The sequence below is a fragment of the Hippopotamus amphibius genome, chromosome 7 (assembly GCF_030028045.1).
Source record: "Hippopotamus amphibius kiboko isolate mHipAmp2 chromosome 7, mHipAmp2.hap2, whole genome shotgun sequence".
Lineage (NCBI taxonomy): Eukaryota > Metazoa > Chordata > Mammalia > Artiodactyla > Hippopotamidae > Hippopotamus > Hippopotamus amphibius.
In genome coordinates this window covers 104,315,251-104,337,276 of record NC_080192.1, presented here as the reverse complement: position 1 = coordinate 104,337,276, position 22,026 = coordinate 104,315,251, and the positions used below count along the sequence as shown (strand labels likewise).

General features: G+C 35.8%; 2 protein-coding genes across 7 annotated transcripts in view; one reads left to right on the top strand and one right to left on the bottom strand.

Moving 5' to 3' along the window:
* Positions 1 to 22,026, bottom strand: part of ASB3 (ankyrin repeat and SOCS box containing 3) — a 95,014-nt gene that overhangs the window by 56,731 nt on the left and 16,257 nt on the right. For 2 of the 4 annotated variants that reach the window (XM_057743679.1, XM_057743677.1), the window contains exons 2-3: positions 7,739 to 7,947; positions 2,372 to 2,530 (exon numbers count right to left, since the gene is read on the bottom strand). In XM_057743679.1, coding sequence (XP_057599662.1) covers positions 2,372 to 2,530; positions 7,739 to 7,934 — 355 coding nt within the window. In that variant the 5' untranslated portion in view covers positions 7,935 to 7,947. Of the gene's footprint in view, positions 1 to 2,371; positions 2,531 to 7,738; positions 7,948 to 13,748; positions 13,800 to 22,026 lie in introns of those variants that run through there. The other 2 variants (XM_057743680.1, XM_057743676.1) reach the window with 2 other exon arrangements.
* CHAC2 (ChaC glutathione specific gamma-glutamylcyclotransferase 2) lies at positions 12,450 to 21,070 on the top strand. Of its 3 annotated transcripts, none has more exons than XM_057743684.1 (3): positions 12,450 to 12,679; positions 17,466 to 17,501; positions 19,802 to 20,804. In XM_057743684.1, exons 1-3 carry the CDS (start codon positions 12,545 to 12,547, stop codon positions 20,195 to 20,197), a joined length of 567 nt encoding a protein of 188 aa, XP_057599667.1. In that variant the 5' UTR covers positions 12,450 to 12,544; the 3' UTR covers positions 20,198 to 20,804. The 3 variants fall into 3 exon arrangements, with proteins under 3 accessions (XP_057599667.1, XP_057599668.1, XP_057599669.1); XM_057743686.1 differs by having other exon boundaries at positions 12,648 to 12,679; positions 17,466 to 17,506; XM_057743685.1 differs by lacking the exon at positions 17,466 to 17,501 and having other exon boundaries at positions 19,802 to 21,070.

Sequence of the window (22,026 nt, the reverse complement as noted above, 5' to 3'; positions counted from 1 at the left end):
GTGAAAACAGAAAACAGACTCATGGTTGTCAGGGGTGAAGTGGGGGGGGAAGGTTGATTAAAAATAGGCAGTATACATGTAAAAGAATGAAACTAGAACACTCCCTAACACCGCACACAAAAATAAACTCATAATGGATTAAAGAGCTAAATGTAAGGCCAGACACTATAAAACTCTTAGAGGAAAACATAGGCAGAACACTCTATGACATAAATCATGGCAAGATCCTTTTTGACCCACCTCCCAGAGTAATGGAAATAAAAACAAAAATAAACAAATGGGACCTAATAAAACTTAAAAGCTTTGGCACAGCAAAAGAAACCATAAACAAGACAAAAAGACAGCCCTCAGAATGGGAGAAAATATCTGCCAATGAAGCAACTGACAAAGGATTAATCTCCAAAATATACAAGCAGCTCATGCAGCTCAATATCTAAAAAACAAACAACCCTATCCAAAAATGGACAGAAGACCTAAACAGACATTTCCCCAAAGACATACAGATGGCCAACAAACACATGAAAAGATACTTAACATCACTAATCATAAAAGAAATGCAAATCAAAACCACAATGAGGTATCACCTCATACCAGTCACAATGGCCATCATCAAAAAATCTAAAAACAATAAATGCTGGAGAGGCTATGGAGAAAAGGGAACCCTCCTGCACTGTTGGTGGGAATGTAAGTTGATACAGCCACTATGGAGAACAGTATGGAGGTTCCCTAGAAAGCTAAAAATAGAACTACCATATGACTCAGCAATACCACTCCTGGGCATATACCCTGAGAAAACCATAATTCAGAAAGATAGATGTACCACAGTGTTCACTGCAGCACTATTTACAATAGCCAGGACATGGAAGCAACCTAAATGTCCATCAACAGATGAATGGATAAAGATGCGGCATATATATACAAAGGAATATTACACAGCCATAAAAAGAAGAGAAATTGCGTTATTTGTAGTGAGGTGGATGGACCTAGAGTCTGTCATACAGAGCAAAGTAAGCCAGAAAGAGAAAAACAAATACCATATGCTAATGCATATATATGGAATCTAAAAAAATGGTACTGATGAACCCAGTGGCAGGGCAAGAATAAAGATGCAGACATAGAGAATGGACTTGAGGACACAGGGTGGGGTGGGGGCAGGGGGAGGAGAAGCTGGAATGAAATGAGAGAGTAGCATTGACATATATACACCAGCAAATGTAAAATAGATAGCTAGTGGGAAGCTGCTGCATAACACAGGGAGATAAACTCAATGATCTGATCGGTGATGACCTAGAGCAGTGGGACAGGGAGGGTGGGAGGGAAGCTCAAGAGGGAGGGGATATGGGGATATATGTATAAATACAGCTGAGTCACTCTGTTGTACAGCAAAAACATTGTAAAGCAATTATACTGCAATAAAGATCTGAAGAAAAAAAAACAGGCAGAATTTTGGAAGGTGATGGAACTGTTCTGTGTCTTGATTGTCACTGTCATTACACATTTTTATGCATACATCAAAATTCATAAAACTGTACACTAAAAAGAATGAATTCTACTGTACATAAATGTTAAGAATATATATTTTTAAATTCACAGGGAAAAAGTTATTTTCATAGACATCTCATTTTATTCTCAGACTAGGTAGGTATTATTACTCTCATTTTATAAGTGAGGGAATTGAAGCATACAGTAAATAAATGAACATACAAATTACACGTGGCATGACCAAAACTATAGTCCAAATACACTGATTCTATACAAATGTTTTATTCTCTTAATTTTCTCATGTCCTACTAAACTTTACGGGCCACAATACCCTGAAAACAAACAGGATGAAAGGGAGGGAGGGAAGAAAAAAAGGTACTAGAAGTATGTCCTTTAGAATTTGGCCTTAGTTCTTAATGAATTAAAAAACAGACCCTAACTGAAGAATTCTGAACAGTGATCCATATAGGCAACAAATTAACTTGCATTAAAGGTTTAGCGCAGGAGTTCTTCCATAAAACCTTCTTAATTTCTTAATGCTAAGAAAAAGCAAACATAAAACATTCACAGGTAACCTTATAACTACTGCTGCAATTTAAACTCTACCTGGCCTTCAGAACAACACTGAGGACAATGATGGTGACCACAATTCAGAACAGATTTTACAACTTTAAGTAAGCATTTAAAGATATTCCCAGATGCTATCACCCAAGGGTAGAAAACAAACAAGAACTTTAAAAATACATTTTTGGTTTCAAAATCACAGAAGTGGCAGTATAATATTTGCCAGAGAATATACTATAAGTACAACAGCTTGAGGGAAAATTAAGCTTAGTTTCTTTAGCAAAAAATAAAAAATTGTATCTGTACCACAAATAACATACTTTACCTAAAAACAGTGGTGTGGTTTCCTCTAAAGTAGTTGCATTAGGATCTGCCCCAGCTTCTAAAAGAATCTGTATGATCTTCCAATGTCCTTGACTTGTAGCAAGATGTAACGCACAGAAGCCCTCAAAAGTCTCAGTCTTAATGTAGTTTTCAGATGAATCTATGAAAGAATAAAAAAAAAATATCAACTAGAAGATATTACTTCTATTTCTTGGGATTAAAAAGCAAATATTCCAAGAAGAATTTAATAAAATATTAAAAGATAATTATAAATGGGAGATCTCATAGTTTAAAACTCTCTAGAAAATCAAGGAAAAGTTCTACAAGGGTCACAGTGCAAACAGCTCTCCAGTAGTCTTACAAATTCTGCCCACACACTCATTCTCTCTTCTCTAATTTCTGGTAAGTGGGGGAAGGAGAGTGGCAGGAATTGAAAGGTAACACAAAAGCAAGATCCAAGATTTGATGAGATATTAATTTTGATTTTTTTATTTCTAAATATCCATGAGGAAAATGGTCTCATCTGTAGCATTATTTCTTATACTCAACTAATAAGATGAAGGTAGTTTACAATAATTAAATAAAAAAATAAAAATAAACGATAATGAAATTAAAAAAAAAAAGATGAAGGTAGTTTAAAATACTCTTTTTCTAACCTAAAACTATATTCTAATCACTAATGAAGACTGCACTTCTAAAATAATAAAATGCACTCCAAAGAAACTGAAGAGTGGCATACAATTTATAAGGAACTTATGAATTAACTGACTTTAAGTTTTCTAGGGTTTGTTATGAAAATCTCAAAGTTTTGGTAACATTCAAATTATGTGAATAATGTCCACATTAAATTTTTTGTAACTCCACCGCAAAAGATAATATTAAGTGACTTTCTCACCTCTGCTTCCAAAACAACAAAATTCTAAACCCACAATAGAAGGAAGGGGTATAAGGTGAATGCGGAAGGCATTTCTAAGAGTACTGATAGACAAAAACAAAAAATAAACAAATAAAAAAGCTTTCAACAATATTTTCTTGAAATACCTAAATTAAAACTAATGCTCCTGACTAAAATAATCATCTGTTTTAAGGAATTCTTGTAATCGTAACTGCTGAAACAGGCAGTCTAAGCCATGATATTCAACTAACAGCTTGTAAGCATAAATAAACAGCCTCCAACTTTACAGGATACACAACTAAATGGCAAGATAGGGTAGATATATTTTTAAAATTCCTATCACAAAAACAGTGTTCCCCAGGTCAGTCAGAAACTGACATTTATTCAGATAGCCACAAAACTATAAGGTTAAAACATGAAAAACTAGGAACACACAGACATATATAGATGAAGATATGTAAATGGCTCCCAAATAGAAAATTTCAATATTATAAAGACGCTGATTCTTCCCAAAATAATAATAAATGTATTATAATTCTAATCAACACATCAAGTTGATTGATGGTTTTATACTTGTAAATGTTAGCTGATTGATTGGTTTTATACTTGTAAAGTGACTCAAGTTGATAGAGGTTGGAGAGGGTAAGAATAACAAAGAATTTAGAAAAATAAAACAAGGAAAATATTGGAGGGAGCCTAGACTTACTATTAAACCAAGTGTTAAAGTTAGAATAAGTAAAATAATGTGGTCCATCTGAACACAACTCTTAATCCCTATGCTACACTGCCTTATTTATCTAAGGATTTCCAATATCTGTTTACCATGCCCAGTATAACAGTGTAATATTTTCTTAACATGAACTAATAAAAAATACTACGAATTATTAGATCATATATTGGCCAAATAAAGGTAATTGTTCACAATATGTTATAATTAATTACAAGAGTTTAAGTGACCTTTAGTCAGCAAATGGTTTAATATAGAATGGTATGATTAAATGTCACTGAAGATCATTATTGCTCTTCAAGATGATAAACTTAATAAAATCTCAGTACGTATTACACCAAACTTTTAATACAGAAAAGAAGACAAGCAAATGTGTTATTTGTGCTAATACTTTATACAGAAAGCTAAAGTGAAATATATATGTATGCATATTAAATTTCTAAGTAATTCATACCACACTTGAGTGTTCTTGTCCAGCTTGAATGAGAAGGCCATGTATGATTTCTAGGAGAGATTCTGGATCTCAAATGAAGACAGTAAAGCAAAGCCTTAACCTTTTAAGATTCTTCCATTCTTTTTGTCTAGGCCTGAGCACCTTCACACTTTAGTGCACTAATTAAAAGTATGTTTTAGGAATCTCTGACAGTTCACTAATATTAGATGAAGTTCAAGGAGGCAGAAATTATATAATAAAAGACACTTTTATGTATACCAGCTGAGCCACAAGGGACAAGAGAATTATGAATCATATAAAACACAGGTATAACAAGTATAAAGAATGACAGAAATGTCAAACTTGCTTTGGAAACTTTTAAGATTAACCCATAATACCAAGTTAACTGGTACAGATATGAAGATGCTGTTGTTATAATTAAGCAGAAGAGACCTTACATCACTTATCAGACTAGAAATGTTTGTATGTCACCATCATTTTAAAATACTCACTTAGACTGAGACTGACACATATATATTATTGATACTATGTATAAAATAGACAACTGTCAGGGAACATACTGCATAGCACAGGGAACTCTACCTACCTAACTAGGGTAACCTAATCGGAAGGCAAGTCCAAAAGGAAGGGGATATCTGTATGTGTATGGCTGATTCATTTTGTTGTGCAGTGGAGCGTAACACAATGCTGTAAAGCAAGCATACTCCAATAAAAATTAAAAAATAAAAAATAAAATATCTCCTTATATAAAGCTGTATGCTAGCTAGACTTTTTACAAAGTAGTCAGCCGCCATTCCCCACTGGTCAATGTTTCTGAACTTGAATCATCCAGAAAAGTTTAAATTATAATCTTTTTTAAAAGGCAGAGGATCTGAATAAAGTATGGGCTTTAATTTACAAAAGAAGGGATGAGCCAGGGAAATACAGAAAACATTTTTGCAAGTGACCAACAGGCTATACAGCTCTTTTACTTCATTTTATTTGGCTTTTTCTAGTGAATCAGGTAACCAAATCTGATAGAATTCTGGACATTAGTTCCAACTACACAGAACAATCAACTATGTGTGGCTATCTTATCCTCCAAAAACACCAAGCCTAAAAAAGAATACTCATTAGCAATGAAGGTGATGTTTTTAATTTCTAAAAGAAAACGTAGATGACTTCAATACCAGTTCAAACATATTAAGTTCAAAGCATGCCTAATTTTATTCAGCAGCTAAAAGGAAAAAAAAATAATATAAAACTGATGTGGGAAGAGATAACAGTATATCTGAAGTAAGCTTTTTGACTAGAAACAGATATTCAAATTCATGCCTTTGTCACTAGAAATAGTTTGGTAATTCAAGCTATAGAATTAACTTCAACTTCTGAAAACAGGTATTTTTACATTTGAGGCATAAATTCTATTTTTCTAATATCTTAAACATTCAACTATAATAGACTCTGGAACATGTGATTTAAAAACGTTAGGACAGGACTTCCTAGGTGGCGCAGTGGTAAAGAATCTGCCTGCCAATGCAGGGGACACGGGTTTGAGCCCTGCCCTGGGAAGATTCCACATGCCACAGAGCAACTAAGCCCATGTGCCACAACTACTGAGCCTGTGTGCCGCAACTACTGAAGCCCATGCGCCTAGGGCCTGTGCTCCAAAACAAGAGAGGCCACTACAATGAGGAGCCTGCACACCACAATGAAGAGTCGCCCCTGCTCACAGCAACTAGAGAAAGCCCATGTGCAGCAAAGAAGACCCAATGCAGCCAATAAATAAATAAAATAAATAAATAAATTTAAAAGTAAATAAATAAAAACCAGTTAGGCCAAACTTCCTGTATTACAATTTGGAGAATTTAGCCTTGCCATCTCTCATCCCTTAAAACAACACAAACAAAAAGCCACACCAAAAACACTACAAGGATTATTTTCTTTCCCATCCATGAGGTAATGAGTTAGTAATTTTGATGAGCTATGGCCCCAAAAGTCTACCTTTTCTGTGACTGGTGTTGATAAGTATGCAGGGAAGAAGAATCTGAATTTCCATGATTAATGAAATGTAAATGGTGCACTGAGTGTCATAACATGGAGTGTTATATTCAACCTCAGTTTAAATTAATGGAATGTTAAAAATGTTTACTTTGATTAAATGCTGGAAGCGTTCTATAATGGAAAAACATGGGCTTTAGAGTCAGAGAGAAACAGATTCAAATCAAATATCCTAGTTTATTACATAACTTTTAATAAGTTAACTTCTCTGAGCCTTGGTCTTTTTAACAATAAAATGGGAATAACATTGCCTCAACAGCAGTTTTGTATATATTAGATAATGTAAAGCAAGCAATGACTGCTACAAAGCAGTGCCCAATCACCATTAATTCTCTTCCCACACCCCATTTCCTCAGTGTCAGACTCTCTCATTTAGTCTCATTTACTGAGCCCTTCACTCAGTAGTGTGCTAGCAAATGTGTAACTGGCTCTGAGGGAGTGGAAAAAAAAAACAAAAGAAACCCCAAAAAACAGTTTATAGAATTGGTTTGTAGCACTGGCTGATTTCTGTTGTGTAAATACTCCCACAAGGCTGATCTCAACCTACCAGCATGAAGTCAACCAAATACAGAGTTGGAAAGAGATGTGTGTGATTACTCTCTGCCCCATTACTCGGTTTTATTTTTTCCACACTTTTACCTTTTGAAATTATCTTGTTTAACTGTTTAAGTACTTATTGTCTGTTCCCCCTCCCCTCGCCCCCCCCCCCCCCAGGAATAGAAACACTACAAAGGCAGGGACCTAATCCATTGGGTTCTCTTCTATGCCCTCAGCAAACACAAAGTCAAACTAATTGGAGAGAGTCCCAAAATTAAGGAAACTGAAAAGTATTAAAAAAAAAAAAAAAAAAAAAGGCTACTTAATTCAAAGGAAAACACTTACACCCTTAACTTCAGCAGCACTGTTCTTTTTCTTTGGAGAAGGAATAAAATAAACATAACCAGTAACTACCAAATGCTTAAATTAAAACAGTAGACTACTTCTGCCATATCACCTAGCTTAGCAATAAAAATCGACCAGGCATAAGCACTTCCATATGAAGGACAACATTTATAGATGTCCAGCTGGAACACCACACTTATATAATTCAAGTTGGGCAATCTTACCATTCTTAATAACACAGAAGCAGTTATTGTATGGTTATAGAAAGGTAAACAAATACTACTGTTAATAAGTCATGTATTACCATTTTTTTTTTGTTTTATTAACCCAGCTTGCAGGCCCAGCCTCCCATACCCTGAATTTACTTTACCTGCACGAATCAACATCTGCAAACATTCTACAGAGTTGTGATAAGCTGCTTCATGAATTGGCATCCATCCCCTGTTATCAGCAATACGAACACTCCGTCCCTTTTTGAGCAGTTTTCTTAAGACTTTAACATTGCCTTCCCTGGCAGCAAGTCCAACCGTGGAGCAAGTGTCAGAGTAAGCCTCTGTAAAATCCATTCTTTTGACCAGTCTACAAAACAAGACAGAAAGAAAACACTATCATCAATAAAACAACACTGCCCTCCTACATATTATCAGATCACAGTGGACCTGTCTAGCATCTCTCACATAACTGCTGAGGAAGGGCCTGAGGTGGAGATAGCCTCCTGTCATGCCATCGCTTCTCCTAGTCTAAACCAGGAAGTCTCTCTGTTTGGGGGACTGGGATTCCTTAGAATGCTCTTGTTAAAGATATCAAGGCAGTTTTAAGTGTTCTATCATTCCTTGTCTGAGCAGCTCCTTCCTGCAGGCTTCTGCTCCCGCTCATATTACAACAAAATGCACCCACCGGAACGCTGCTGATGAGAGAGCAAAAGGCCTTCAGTTAATCCCAAATGTACACTACTGTGCAGAGATGGCCATTTAACTACCAGCAATGCTCAGCACCAAGAATTAATTTTATAGCCCTCTACAGGTAAAAGCTACACCAAAAAAGCCAGAAAGGAGTGAAGGACGTTTCTTTTAAAAGAACAAAAGTAAGTAGTAATTCTAGTTTTTCTGCCCCTGCAGGTTCTTTCCTGCAAGGTTCTCTTTCCTTGATGAAACAATCCCACTGACTGAATATACTAAATTGAACAAAGAGCATCATAAAGAGATGGGTCCAGCTTTCCTACACTAGCCCAGAAAGTTTTTCACAGCATTACTGCCCTCTTCCTCACAATCTCCCTTCAAAGTTCATCTCAAGTTCCCCTGGAGTCAGTGTCCAGTATAGCTCAGTATATGACTCTCACAAAGATAATCTGTTAGCCACACTATGAGGCAGGTTGCACTAAGACCCAGGAGTCTCAGGGCAACAGTTATCTCCCAAGGGGTAGTCCTTCTCAGTAACACTTTAGTTCCATCCTTCCTCTTAGTTTTTCTAAGATCTTAGGAGGTAGGTCAGGAAATGCCAACAATATATTTAGTCCAATACAGGTAAAAAACTTTCTAGAGTAATATTCTAAATAATTTAATCAGAAAGGGAGTTTTGAGGGAAAAGATTAAAAGTAAGCACACAGCATTTCCTGTATTAAATTTAAATTTATCTATGGTCGTGTTTAAGTATAAAGCTGTATCTGCAGAAGCTTATTCTATAGAGAGCTAATATTAGCTATGAAGTAATCTGATTAAATCAACTGGTCCATTACCAAGAAAGTGACGATATTTATTACAGAACATTTAATTATTCAGTTAATAATTATTTATTGAGCATCAATTAAATGATCAGCAATGTGGAGGATATAAAGATGACAAAGACACAGATTCTATCTCAAGTTATATACCATCTCATAGAAATGATAAATATATGTGATTCAAAATAGAAAGCAGAAAGTGCCATAAGAGAAGTACAGATAAAGAGCCATGAGTAGTCAAAGAAGGGGAAAACTACTTCAACTCGGTGAGGGACATGTGCTGTGCCTAAAAGATAAGGGAGGCTGTGACAATGAGATAGCATGCAAAAGAGCACTTATGGGCAGAAAAAATTTTAAAAAATACCCCAAATTATGGAAATGAACAAGCAAGGGTGAGTAAGGTTCAGTGAATAATGGAAACAATTAATTCACTTTGGAAGGATGATTAGGTAAACAAAAAATACTAGAAAAATGAGATTACAGCGGTAGCCAAACTATGGAGAATCTTGAATGCTAAGTTGTACGTTTTTGAACCATACTACTTCTAGCCCAGGCCACTACATCCAAATTTCACAAAAAAGAACAAATTACACATTTTAGGGCAATTTATAAGTATATTCACCTAGTAGAAGAAAACTTTTTTTCTACATAGGAAAATTACACACAAATATGCATACAAGAACACTATTACAAAGACATTAAAAACAGCTTCAAGTAAAAACAGATAAGAATCTCCTTCTAAATTTTACTGGCTTTTCTCACAGTTACAAATAATGTTAATAGATCCAGATTAATATGCAATAATCTGAAAAAATTAACAGAACTGGATAATATCTTTGCGCTTAAGGAAAAGAGAAGCCAAAAAAAATGTACAGAAATAGCAGGATAATTCTTTTTAATCCTTAATACCAACTTGTTAACACGAATAAACTGTTTATAAGATCTCCTTTAATAAAACCTCCTTATGTTCTTTTAGACAGTACAGACTCAAACAACAAAATACATATAATGTAATTACATATATGATATATAAACGGCAGCTGGACCTGAACTGGTAAACAAAATATGAGCTACAAAAATCAATTTTAAGGCAATTAAGGAAATTTGAACATGGAATAGATATTTGATGAAGTAATTATTGCTAATTTTCTTAGATGTGATAATGGCATTGTGGTTATTAGAAAAATGTCCTTATTCTTAGAAGTATTTAGCAGTGAAGTCACAGCATGTGCAGATTACTTCAAACGTTTTAGATTTAAAAGTATATTGGGCTTCTTAGGCGGCGCAGTGGTTGGGAATCTGCCTGCCAATGCAGGGGACACGGGTTCAAGCCCTGCTCCAGGAAGATCCCACATGCTGCGGAGCAACTAAGCCCGTGCACCACAACTATTGAGCCTGCGCTTTATAGCCCATGAGCCACAACTATTGAGCCTGTGTGCTGCAACTACTAAAGCCCACGTGCCTAGAGCCAGTGCTTGGCAACAAGAGAAGCCAAGGCAATGAGGAGCCCACACACCACAACGAAGAGTAGCCCCCACTCACCTCAACTAAAGAAAGCCCACGCACAGCAAAAAAGACCCAACATAGCCAATAAAATAAATTAAAAAATAAAAAATACATCCAGACGGCAATAAGAGTACCAACAATGAGAATGACGATTCGTAATGAATAATATAATTAAATCTTCTCTTTCCTGGTAAAAAAAAATAAAATAAAAAAATAAAAAAATAGAAGTATATATATATAGAGAGAAAAAAGTAAAGCAACTGCAGCAAAACTTAATTATTGGTTCCATGTGGAGGGTATATAAATGGTCACCATACTCTTTTTTTCTAATTTTTCTGTATGTTTGGAAATCTTCAAAAAAGTTGGGGGGGATTAACCATTCCAGGCAATGTGAAACCACAACCTGGAGAAAATTAAAAGACCTGGTTATTCTTTTTTTTTTTTAAGATTTATTATTTATTTATTTATTTATTTATTTATTTATTTATTTTACTTTTGGCTACATTGGGTCTTCGTTGCTGTGAGCAAGCTTTCTCCAGTTGTGGCGAGTGGGGCCTACTCTTTGTTATGGTGTGCAGGCTTCTCATTGCAGTGGCTTCTCTTGTTGTGGAGCATGGGCTCAGTAGTTGTGGCACGCAAGCTGTAGAGCGCAGGCTCAGTAGTTATGGCACACTGACTCAGTCGCTCCTCCAATGTGGGATCTTCCCAGACCAGGGATCCAACCCATGTCCCCTGCATTGGCAGGAGGATTCTTAACCAGAACGCAATCAAGGGAAGTCCCAACCTGGTTATTCTTAAATTACGTTATTTCTTTGAGACACTCTCCTGCTGATTTATTAAGAGCATAAATAATACTCTTTGAACGTGGGATGTTCTAGCATTCTTTTACTCAAGAAAGAACAATCAATTGTTAAGGCTCCTGTTTTCACATAGAGAAACACAGCACCAATGGTCCAACTGAGCTTCCTAAACAGTATTCTGGAGCAGCAGCTCTAACCCGAAGATCAAGACATTTCTTAGGATACTTGACCTGTTGGGTAAACTCATGAAAGCTATTAAATTTCTCCCCATAAAAATATACAGAGACACCAAATCCTGAATACAATTTCATGAGGTCCCACATATGACCTCCAAAGCCTATACACAAGCTAAAAACTCTTGCCTACTCTTTTCTGAGTGAGCTCCTGAGAATACGAAAAATGAATAAGGTCGTTTTGCACAGAAAATTTAAATATGCAAGCAATTTCTTTTGAAACAATATTTAATAGTAGCTCTTTCTTAGGCAAAAAACTTCTGCTGTAAACTTTCTGCTTTTATTCAAAAGGTAGAAAGATTTTTCTTTAATGTACATAAAGTGAAACACAGATTACATTCCCTGCTTGTACTCCCCTGCCTATAGCTATATGAGAAGAAATCCAGTTTTCAAAGAATGACAAATCTTTCTACATGTCAACTGGGTGCCAATAAACAGTTCATCTCCGTATCTAAACCACACCAACCACGATTCCCACCCTCTCTCTTCTCCTTTCCCACCCCATTAGAAAAAAAGTAGACAGTTCCAGCCTTAAAGCCTATAATCCCATAAAAGAATTGTGGGTATTGTAGTCCCTCTGATTACGCGAAACCTCACGAAAGGTAGGGTGATTTAGAGTCCGCTGAAAAAGTCCACCGCTTACCACAGAGGAAGTCAATGCTTCCAGATACCCTAAATAAGCCAAAAAATAATAATAACAGACTGAGACAGAGTAGGAAAACGTTCTTCGAACTGCAAGTCCCAGTGTGCTTTGCGCCCCCACGCAGGGAGTGCAGTCTTTGCGCCTGCGCAGCCAGTTTTCTAGCGTCCGGAAAGCTGTAATCTCCCTGCCGGCAGCTCAGAGACCACAGCGTAGGGGACTGCTGCTGCTGTCGCCACCGCAGCCTCCGCCACCACGGAGGAAGAGCAAGGGAAGGATGTGGGTTTTTGGTTACGGGTCCCTCATCTGGAAGGTGGACTTCCCCTATCAGGACAAGTTGGTTGGATATATCTCAGGCTACAGCAGGCGCTTCTGGCAGGGCAGCACCGACCACCGCGGGGTTCCTGGCAAGGTGAGGCTCCAAGCAGTTCCCTACACTTACTGCCCCCGGAGCACTGCGCCCCAACTCCTGGCCCAGCTCCTGGCCCAGCTCTGCGGGACTCACACCCCAACGGCAGAGTAGATTAGGGGTAATGCTGCTACCTGTGTGCACCTTCCTCGTCCGCATGCCCCCAACTCTCTCTCAAACCAAGGGCAGTCCTTCCGAAGCCGCTTGAGATGCTGGTGGTAGGTAGTTCTTGAGGAGGCAAGAAATGTGGGCACAAACTCGCACAAGGCTGACGTGCTGGGAGGGGACCCCATCTCTTGGCAACTACTGCCGCTCCCCCCCCCCCCCCCCCGCAAAAAAAAGATGGGACGATAAACGACGGAGTTGAAATACTAAAATCAACTAGCAAATTCAGCTTTTTGGCAATTAAGTTTGTCGGCATTTCTGCATTCTGCCAGACTTTCAGTGGTTTGAGTTTAAATGTGCATGTTATTTCTGGGGTTTCTTCGTATCTTTCCAAAGGTTTTATTTTATGACACCTAAGGTCACAGAAGAACTAGTTTCCAAAATTACCTCTGGTTATTAAGGAGCTCACTTTGCTCATGTTGGTTACCAGGTACTTCCGAAGTTGAGTCCCGCTTTGTTACCTAAGTAGCACAGTACCAACACTATATCCAGCATTATTTTAATGTTTTTCCCCCTCTAAATTGTAAACGTGAAATATAAGTTCTTTGATCCATTTTTTCAGTCAGTCATGCAGAGACATTTGTCCTAATATAGGTGTAGAGAGAGAGTAATAGCTCTCTGCTTATGCAAATCTGCCTCCTTTGGCTGCAAAAGAACTAATCCATAAGGAAAACTAAATTTTGAGTAATTAATAATTTGGATAAGTTGAACACTTATTATAGTTAACCTCCTAACTTTTAGAAGAGTACAAAATGTTTAATTGCTTATATGTTTTCTAAAATACTCAGTTATATGAGCTTGATTACCACTTTTTTTAAAAAGAAATTAATATCGGCTCAAAAGCACAATATCTAAAATGCTAGAAATCAGGTGTAGAAAGAGATTGAGGTTAATTCCAAAGAAATACCTGTAGTCTTGCATCTTGGAAAGGGGAAGAGAGGAAGGCTGTAGTTTGCACCTGCTCATAAATGAGACACAGGATTAAAATCACAAAAAGTTAGAAGCCACTCTACCTCAACTAGAGTTGGTGAATTAAGAATGTGACTTTAAGGGAGACAGATGACTTGAAAAGAGGGGAGTGATTTACCACAAATGCACATTTACAGGCCAAGAGAAACTTCATGGCCAAGCTACCTCTGAGAGTGTTATAAAACAATATTTAAGACTTTAAAGAACTAAGTTAAATAAAATGCCTTTGGAGTTGTCAGATACGAGCACTTAAAATTGCCATTCTGAAGAGGAACATCTTAACCCAGACTTCAATTTTAATAACCAAGTATTAAATACTTACGAACATGGTTATGACAGCATATTTTACCACTCTAGTCTCAACCAAAATGTTTATGTTTGTTACACAGCACACTGAGTTATGTACACTGTCAAAACAAACTGATGATAAGAAATTGCCAAGTCAAGTTCATGAGTCTTTAAAAAAGAAGGTAACTATTAAAGCCAATATCTCTCTTTTTACTGAAATATACTAAAATACAGGGCAGGAAATTTGGGGGAAAAAACTGCCAGTGGCTAATAGTTTGATGCCTACTTTTATTTAAAGACTCCATCTTAGCATATTAAAGGAAAGCCTAAGGCACTAAACATTTTCTAAGTATGCTGTTCTATTACCAAAAAAAAAAAAAAAAAGGGGGGGGGGAAGAACATTATTTTACTTCACATTTTTTATTATAATGGATCATCAGCCTTATACAAATATTAACTGCCTGACAAACAGGAAGACAAAAGGCTACAGAAATATCTAGCAAATTAGAAGAATAATGTAAATGCTATATTATAGGACTACGTTTTTTACAGCAACATATGCTGCTAGTGAGCTAGTCATCATTACATATGAGATGTGATATTATTAAACAAATGTTGGACTCATTTCCACATACTGCAATGTGACATTTGTAGGAAAAATACCAAACCTACTTACTTTACTAAATTAAACTTTCTTTTTAGCTTCGTTAAACTTTAATATCTTCCTAAGTTTAATTAAGCATCTATTTCTAACAAAATTGGCAATTTCTCATCAAATTAAGGACTTATTTAAAATGTGAAAAAATTTTCATATCAGAAAGAATATATTTCAATTTCAAAAATCGAAAACATTTTAACACAAGAGATAATCATGAATATTTACTAAATCCCTAGCTCTTCTAGATGTAGATCAGAAACATTATTTATTATCCAATGAAAGCACTCATGACATATTTCACAACATCCCCCAATCCCATTCAGCTTCCAAGACCTCTTCTTCAGTTTCAGTGCCCCCCAAAAACATTTAAGTGCATTTACAAATTTACATTGTTTCCCAATAATACATTATTTTAGGGACAAACAGCTTAAGGTTTAGAAAATATTTCTGAGCAAATATATCAGCAGTGCCAACAGTCCGTGTCTGTTTCATCCATAAGCAGTCACAGGGACCCATCTATTTTCCCTTAAGACTCCCTATATATGCTGTTTGTTTTCTGTTTCAATTGCCACCACCTACGTCCAGGACTTTACTGCCTCTCCTCCTTTCAAAAATTACTACTGAGCACTCACATATAAGTGGGAGACACCTATGCAAACAACAATACCTGATAAGTGCTATAAGGGAAAAGAATAAAAGGAGCAATGAGAGTTTAGAAGAAGCTGCTACAGAGTTGTCTGGGAAGACAGCCAGGCCTTTATGGAGACAGTGGCAGGACGCTATCCAAGGGATTCTAAAGAAACAGGGCATTCCACACTGGGCACTGGTATATCCAAAGATATGAATGTCTGTAAAAGTTATAAATAACTCACTACAGCTTGAGAGGGAAACTGGTAAGAAATTAGTTTTGTAGTTAACTCATGCAAAGAAATTTTTATTTTATCCTGTAGAATACTACAACCCTGAAAATTCAAAGCACGGGAGTGAGTGGCCCAATTTTTGCACCAGAAAGTTAATGTAGGGCCAAGCAGAGAACAGACTGGAGGCAGGCAGCAAAATCCCTAGGGAGGCAACTGAAGGATGAAGAGAAAGCAGATTCAGAAGATAATCAGAAGATAGAGCTACCAAGATCTGGTGACTAGGTTGGTAAAAGGGGAAGCAAGGAAAGTCATGGAGTGCAGAACTTGTCCCCTTGGCAACTAATATTTCTTACTCACGGTCTACCTCCTTCCCACTTGAATGTACATTATATACTTCACCACACACATCTTCCCAAAGCACTTCTTTTATCATGCCAGTCACCTACTACTCAAATGCTATGGTAGCTCTTCATTTCCTATTTCTTCTTTTCCATTTCTTATTTCTTCTTTTCCATTGTCCCCCAATTTCAACTCCAGTCTTTGGCTTTTCAAATCTGACTCTATCCTATTTTTTCCAGTTATCTTTCTGAATCATCTTCCATACAAGGAGGACCCTTTGCTAAAGTCAGACACTTGACCTGGTGTAATCCTGCTTCTAGACCCTCATGAGTCACAGTGCCTTTTAGCCAGAATTTTGTCTTCCTTTCTAAGCACCCAAGACTCAGAATTTTTACTGCACTTAAAAAATAGCATACATCATAGCCCTTAAATATTCTCTACCTATTTTACATGTTAAGTTCATATTCCAGAATTACAGTATAAGCTCTTGAAAGCAGGAATGAAGGTTCTATCTTTTCTACAACACAGACTAGGTATTTAATAAATAGCTCCAAATTCATTTTGAAATTGAAGGTAGTATGGCAATAAATACATGACCCATACCAATATTTGTATCCTCACTGTAGCATTATCTTAAATAGAAAACAAGTCAAATATGTGTCCAACAATACAAGACTGTCTAAATCATAGTTCATTGATGGTAGAATATTATGCAACTGTTAAAATGTATGAGAAGACTAACAGGAAAATATAATTAAATAAAAAACATAATCCAAAATCCCATGTGTTCCATGATTATGAATTATCTATACAAATGGACAAAGACTAGAAGGAAATAGCAACAAAGATGACACAAATATCTGAATGATGTGGGCTCACTATGTGCCACACAATAGGCATACAAGTAGGTAAAATTGTGGCTTACAACTCAACTTTCTCACTAATAATAACATGTCAGTAGATACACAGCCTTCGGCACCAGGTAGGAATTGTATTTTTTTTTTAAAAATGCAAATTCTCAGACTACTCCAGACCTACAGAATCAGGAAATACCTCCAGGTAATTCTGATCTACACTTAAGTTTGAGAACCACTTCCCTATAGGAAAGCACCCTGGAATGTCTTGTTTTGTTCCTCAGTGAAACCATAGCAATCTTTTTTCCTAAAGAGAAAAAAGTGATCAGAACATTTATTTATAATTGCTTCTTCTTTTGCTTTTCATTTTAGATGAGTCTTAGTCACAGGTGTGGTTTTTAATATATCCATTCTAAGTGAACATAAATATACCTATTATATACAAATTAAAGAGAATCTTTTCGAAAGGCCAAGATAGTTTGGGTAAGATAGATTCTCTTAATTCACTTTAAAATTTATCATAGTACTTTCAAAAAAAGTGCTTAGTATGAGCAAACGAAGTTAAATATTTCACGTCAACAGTAAGTTGCTAATGCTCAGTTACTGAACTGTAACTCAGGAAAAAAAATTTCTTTTTTTTACTTTTTTTAAAACAGCCTGGAAGAGTTGTGACTCTTGTTGAAGATCCTGCGGTATGGTATAATTATTCTTTTTTGTGTAGTCTTTAATCATAAAATGTTAAGATGTTTCTCAGTTTTAATAATCAATGAAATTTTATTAGCAGTCATCACCAACAATCTGAACTACACTGAGTCTGGAATTCCTCTCTGTATTTGCTGTATTTCTTTTCATCTATTGGGAAAAGCTGGAACATAGAATTAAAGGTAGACAACAGAAAACCAATGGCATGTAGTCTCATTTTTCCCTTCTCAGTGAGTTTGTTGACTGAGAATTTTGTGGTCTCATTTAACATTAATGGAGCCAGCGCTCAGATAGCCAGACTACCACTAAGAATCAAAGGAAACCCTTAGAGCTTTCCTCACATTTGCCAGGAGTCTAATATTTCAGCAAAAATCCCAGTCATGAATTACCATTTTCTTTACTGCCTAACTTTATCAATAGCACAACAGGTTTTTTTGGGTTTTTTTTAAGTTTGGAGCACTAGAAAATTTTATTTACCTGAAATTCTAAATAGAAATTTAGAATTTCTGTTCTAAATATTTAAGAAACAGAAATTCTGTTTCTTAAATATTTTCAATCATTTTATTGAAATCCAATTTTTTTTCCAGCTCTTTATTGGAGTATAATTGCTTTACACTGTTGTGCCAGTTTCTGCTGTACAACAAAGTGAGTTAGCTGTATTTATATATATATCCCCATATCCCCTCCCTCTTGAGCCTCCCTCCACCCTCCCATCTCATCCCTCTAGGTCATCACCAATCAGATCATCAAATTTATCTCCCTGTGTTATGCAGCAGCTTCCCACTAGCTATCCATTTTACATTTGGTAGTGTATATATGTTAATGCTGCTCTCTCACTTTGTCCCAGCTTCCCCTTCCCGAGATCCAAAATTTATATTGTGAAGTTAAATATTTAACTTTAGAAAGGACTTTTGTATATAAAAATCAAGGAGCTAGCAACAGCAGATGAATGGTGAAATTATGAAATGCCTTCATAACTTACTTTACGAAAAGCATCTATTAAAATAGCTTCAAACTGGTAAGTAAAACTCCTAATTAGTTAATAAAATTTTGCCACTTTGTTTCTGTTGAATGTTAACTTATTCAAGATGCTTAGCAACCTAAAGTTTAATAATTAAAGTTAATAATTAAAGGTTGTCAAGAAACTAGAAAATCTGTTACAAACTATAAATCTTGCTTATATCACAGATATTTTATTAATACTACAATGCAATCTTTGCAGCTGAAGTACATTGCTTTTACTGACACTGTTTATGCACTCTCTTGACAAAGAGGTTGCCATTTAGTATCCTGAATGAGTTAATTCACAAAGGGTATTTGAAAGTTTAGGCAGTGAAGAAATGAACAAATAAATGAACCTATCACCTTAGTAGTTGATTACTTTATTACAGAGATTTTAAAATACAGAACCCTTTCTGCAAATAAGGGAGCACCTAATATATGTGTTGCTCAACTTCAGCTGAAGTGGGTTGAAGGGTCAAAGCCCTCCCAGCCAGCACGCCAACACTTATATCCAGACAGTCCTGAAGTAGGCTTCAGGGTGGCTACAACACTCCATGAAGCAGTTTGGAAACTACTGCCCCTGTACCATCAGTAAAATGTTTATGTATTTGAAGCTTCAGAACTTTATTTTTAATGACTAAATGAAGAGTTGATATTTTTAATTTCAATCCCATTAGTTAAAAGACATAATTTTAAAAATTTAAATAAAGATGGACTTCGCTGGTTGCTCAGTGGTTAAGAATCTGCCTGCCAATGCAGGAGACACAGGTGTGATCCCTGGTCCAGGAGCATCCCACATGACACGGAGCAACTCGTGCACCACAACTCTGAGCCTATGCTCCAGAGCCCACAAACCTCAACTACTGAGCCCACGTGCCACAACCACTGAAGCCCATGTATCCAGAGCCCATGCTCTGCAACAAGAGAAGCCACAGCAATGAGAAGCCTGTTCACCACAAGGAAGAGTAGCCCCTGCTCTCCACAATTAGAGAAAAAGCCTGTGCACAGCAACAAAGACCCAACACAGCCAAAAAGATAAATTAAAAAAAATAAAAATTTAAATAAAGATAAATATCCTGGTATACAAGGAAATTATTTATTCAGATTTTAGAATTTAAAATGCTGATTCCCTTTATTATTTAGTATATACCTCTCTGGTGCACCTTAAGTGAAGCAAAACTGCACTGATTTCTAAGAATATACAAGATATTTACTTAGATCATAATATATCTTCACCTATTTTAGACTTGTAAGTACTAAATAATATATTCTTTTCATTTTTCAACAGGGTTGTGTTTGGGGTGTTGCTTACAAACTGCCAGTAGGAAAGGAAGAAGAAGTAAAAGCATACCTTGACTTCAGAGAGAAAGGAGGCTACAGGACCTCAACAGTCATTTTTTATCCAAAAGATTCCACAACAGAACCATTCAGCGTGTTGCTATATATTGGAACATGTGATAATCCTAATTATCTTGGTCCTGCACCTCTGGAAGACATTGCTGAACAAATTTTTAGTGCAGCTGGTCCAAGTGGAAGAAATACAGAGTATCTTTTTGAACTTGCAAATTCTATTAGAAGCCTTGTGCCAGAAGATGCAGATGAACATCTTTTCTCTTTGGAAAAATTAGTAAAGGAACGTTTAGAAGGAAAACAGAACTTCAATTGCTTAAAAAGACCTAATTGACTTTTCCAAACAAACCAAGCTTTTAGTCTTCAGAGACCAGCTTCACTGCACAATGGCAATATGACCTGTAAACGTGTTTACTTGAAAATCTTAGTTGTGTTTAATGGTGTAGTCAAGATATCATCTAAATTTAATACTTTAATTGAAAGTGGCCTGAAACATATACATATTCAAAATATTGGGATATAGTTAAAGAAAAAATGTTTTCAAAAATATAATGATTTTCCAGCCATATGATACTGAATACTTGCTCATGAGAAGTGAGTTCTTTAGAAAAATACAATGAAGGACTTAGTTCAGAACTAGTTTTTATCTGAATAAATATAATTCTGTTGTTTCATATCACAATACTATTTTGAAGTTGTAGAGAGTTAAACCAAAAGTTCAGTAAATATAAGGCTATACCTTCAGTATATTCCCATATATTAACTCTGTAATCATGGTTTTAAATAAGCTTAAAATAACGTGTAATTAGAAACATATGGCCATATAGACAAGATTTTGGCCTTGAATGTGAATTTCCTTGTTTAGGTATTAAATGAAATCCTTTCCAATTTAAGCCAAAAAAATTACCATTTTAATATAAAAGTTTCCTTGGAATTATTATGTACTGTACCTCTCCTTTTTTGAATAAATGTATTTTACTACATGGAAAAAACCCTTTCGGCTAGCAAAGCACAAATTATACAAATCACGTCTGCTAACAATGTAGTCTGTCATTCACTTTGTATTGATCTTATACTGAAACTTAAAAAAAACAAAGATGGGCTTCCTGAGATAACAAATTAACAGAAATATATATAGTGAAAGTTTGCTGTTTGAAATGGTGTTTAGAATCTGTAACTTTTTTAAGTAAGAAGTGGCATTACCTGATCAATTGTTACACAGGCCTTTTTTCCCCTTCTTACAACTTGTCACAAAACAAAGGTATCCACTAAATAGTGTTGATGATGCTAATCAAGTAGAAAACATATATGTACATTATTAACTCATGTAAAAGTAACTGATTCAAACTAATCAGATTATTTCTTATCATAGGTGATTTCCTTCTCAACAGGACATATAGTCTTGCTAAAATCTTTCAACGTGAAAAGAATTTCAGTATCACATTAAATCTAATGTGAAACTAATAATTAGTATAGAAGTTTTTCATGTAAAATAAAATAAAGCTGTCCTACATAGTAGGAATAGTAGTCCTTTTAAGGGTTTTATTAATTACCAATTAAAACCTTACTTAGTTTTTACTCAGCTACATAACTATTTAAAATATTTTCCAACGTTTCCAATATTAGTTTTCTAGAAGGCACTTCACTTGTCCTGCACAAGAGGAAGAATACTAACATCCATTAATGAATATCTCATAAGGGTGTACTAGGCACTTTACATACAGAAGCATCCTCTGAGCTTGTTTCCATAGTAACTTGCACACAATTACACATCTAGTAAGTAGCAGAAGTCCATGTCTCTGCTAAAGCACAAGATCTTCCTACAATATGTTTAAAAATCCACTTGAATTTAACTATCTTTACTATCCTGCATCTTTTTCACGAGGTAAACAAGATTAACTTTTTGTGTAATGAAATAGTATGTGACTTGTTACAAAGAGACATTACTTTTGATAGACACATACAAAATCCCACAAATATAATGAGCCTACCCAAGATTCACAGGTCATAGCTCATAATCACCTAGGTGTATTCAGAGATCCAGCCTTTCATTTTTACAAATAAACCTGGGTTCAAAGGAATCTGTAACTCCCCAAAGTGATTATTCTACCATTTAATATATAATTATGTTATGAAATAGCAAGGGAGAAGGGTTACTTTGGG

Excerpts from the sequence above, each read along its gene's own strand:
- CHAC2 (XM_057743684.1), top strand. The coding sequence starts at position 12,545 with ATGTGGGTTTTTGGTTACGGGTCCCTCATCTGGAAGGTGGACTTCCCC. Across the intron at positions 12,680-17,465 it reads ACCGCGGGGTTCCTGGCAAG|CCTGGAAGAGTTGTGACTCT; the intron begins GTGAGGCTCCAA and ends TTTTTAAAACAG. Across the intron at positions 17,502-19,801 it reads CTCTTGTTGAAGATCCTGCG|GGTTGTGTTTGGGGTGTTGC; the intron begins GTATGGTATAAT and ends ATTTTTCAACAG.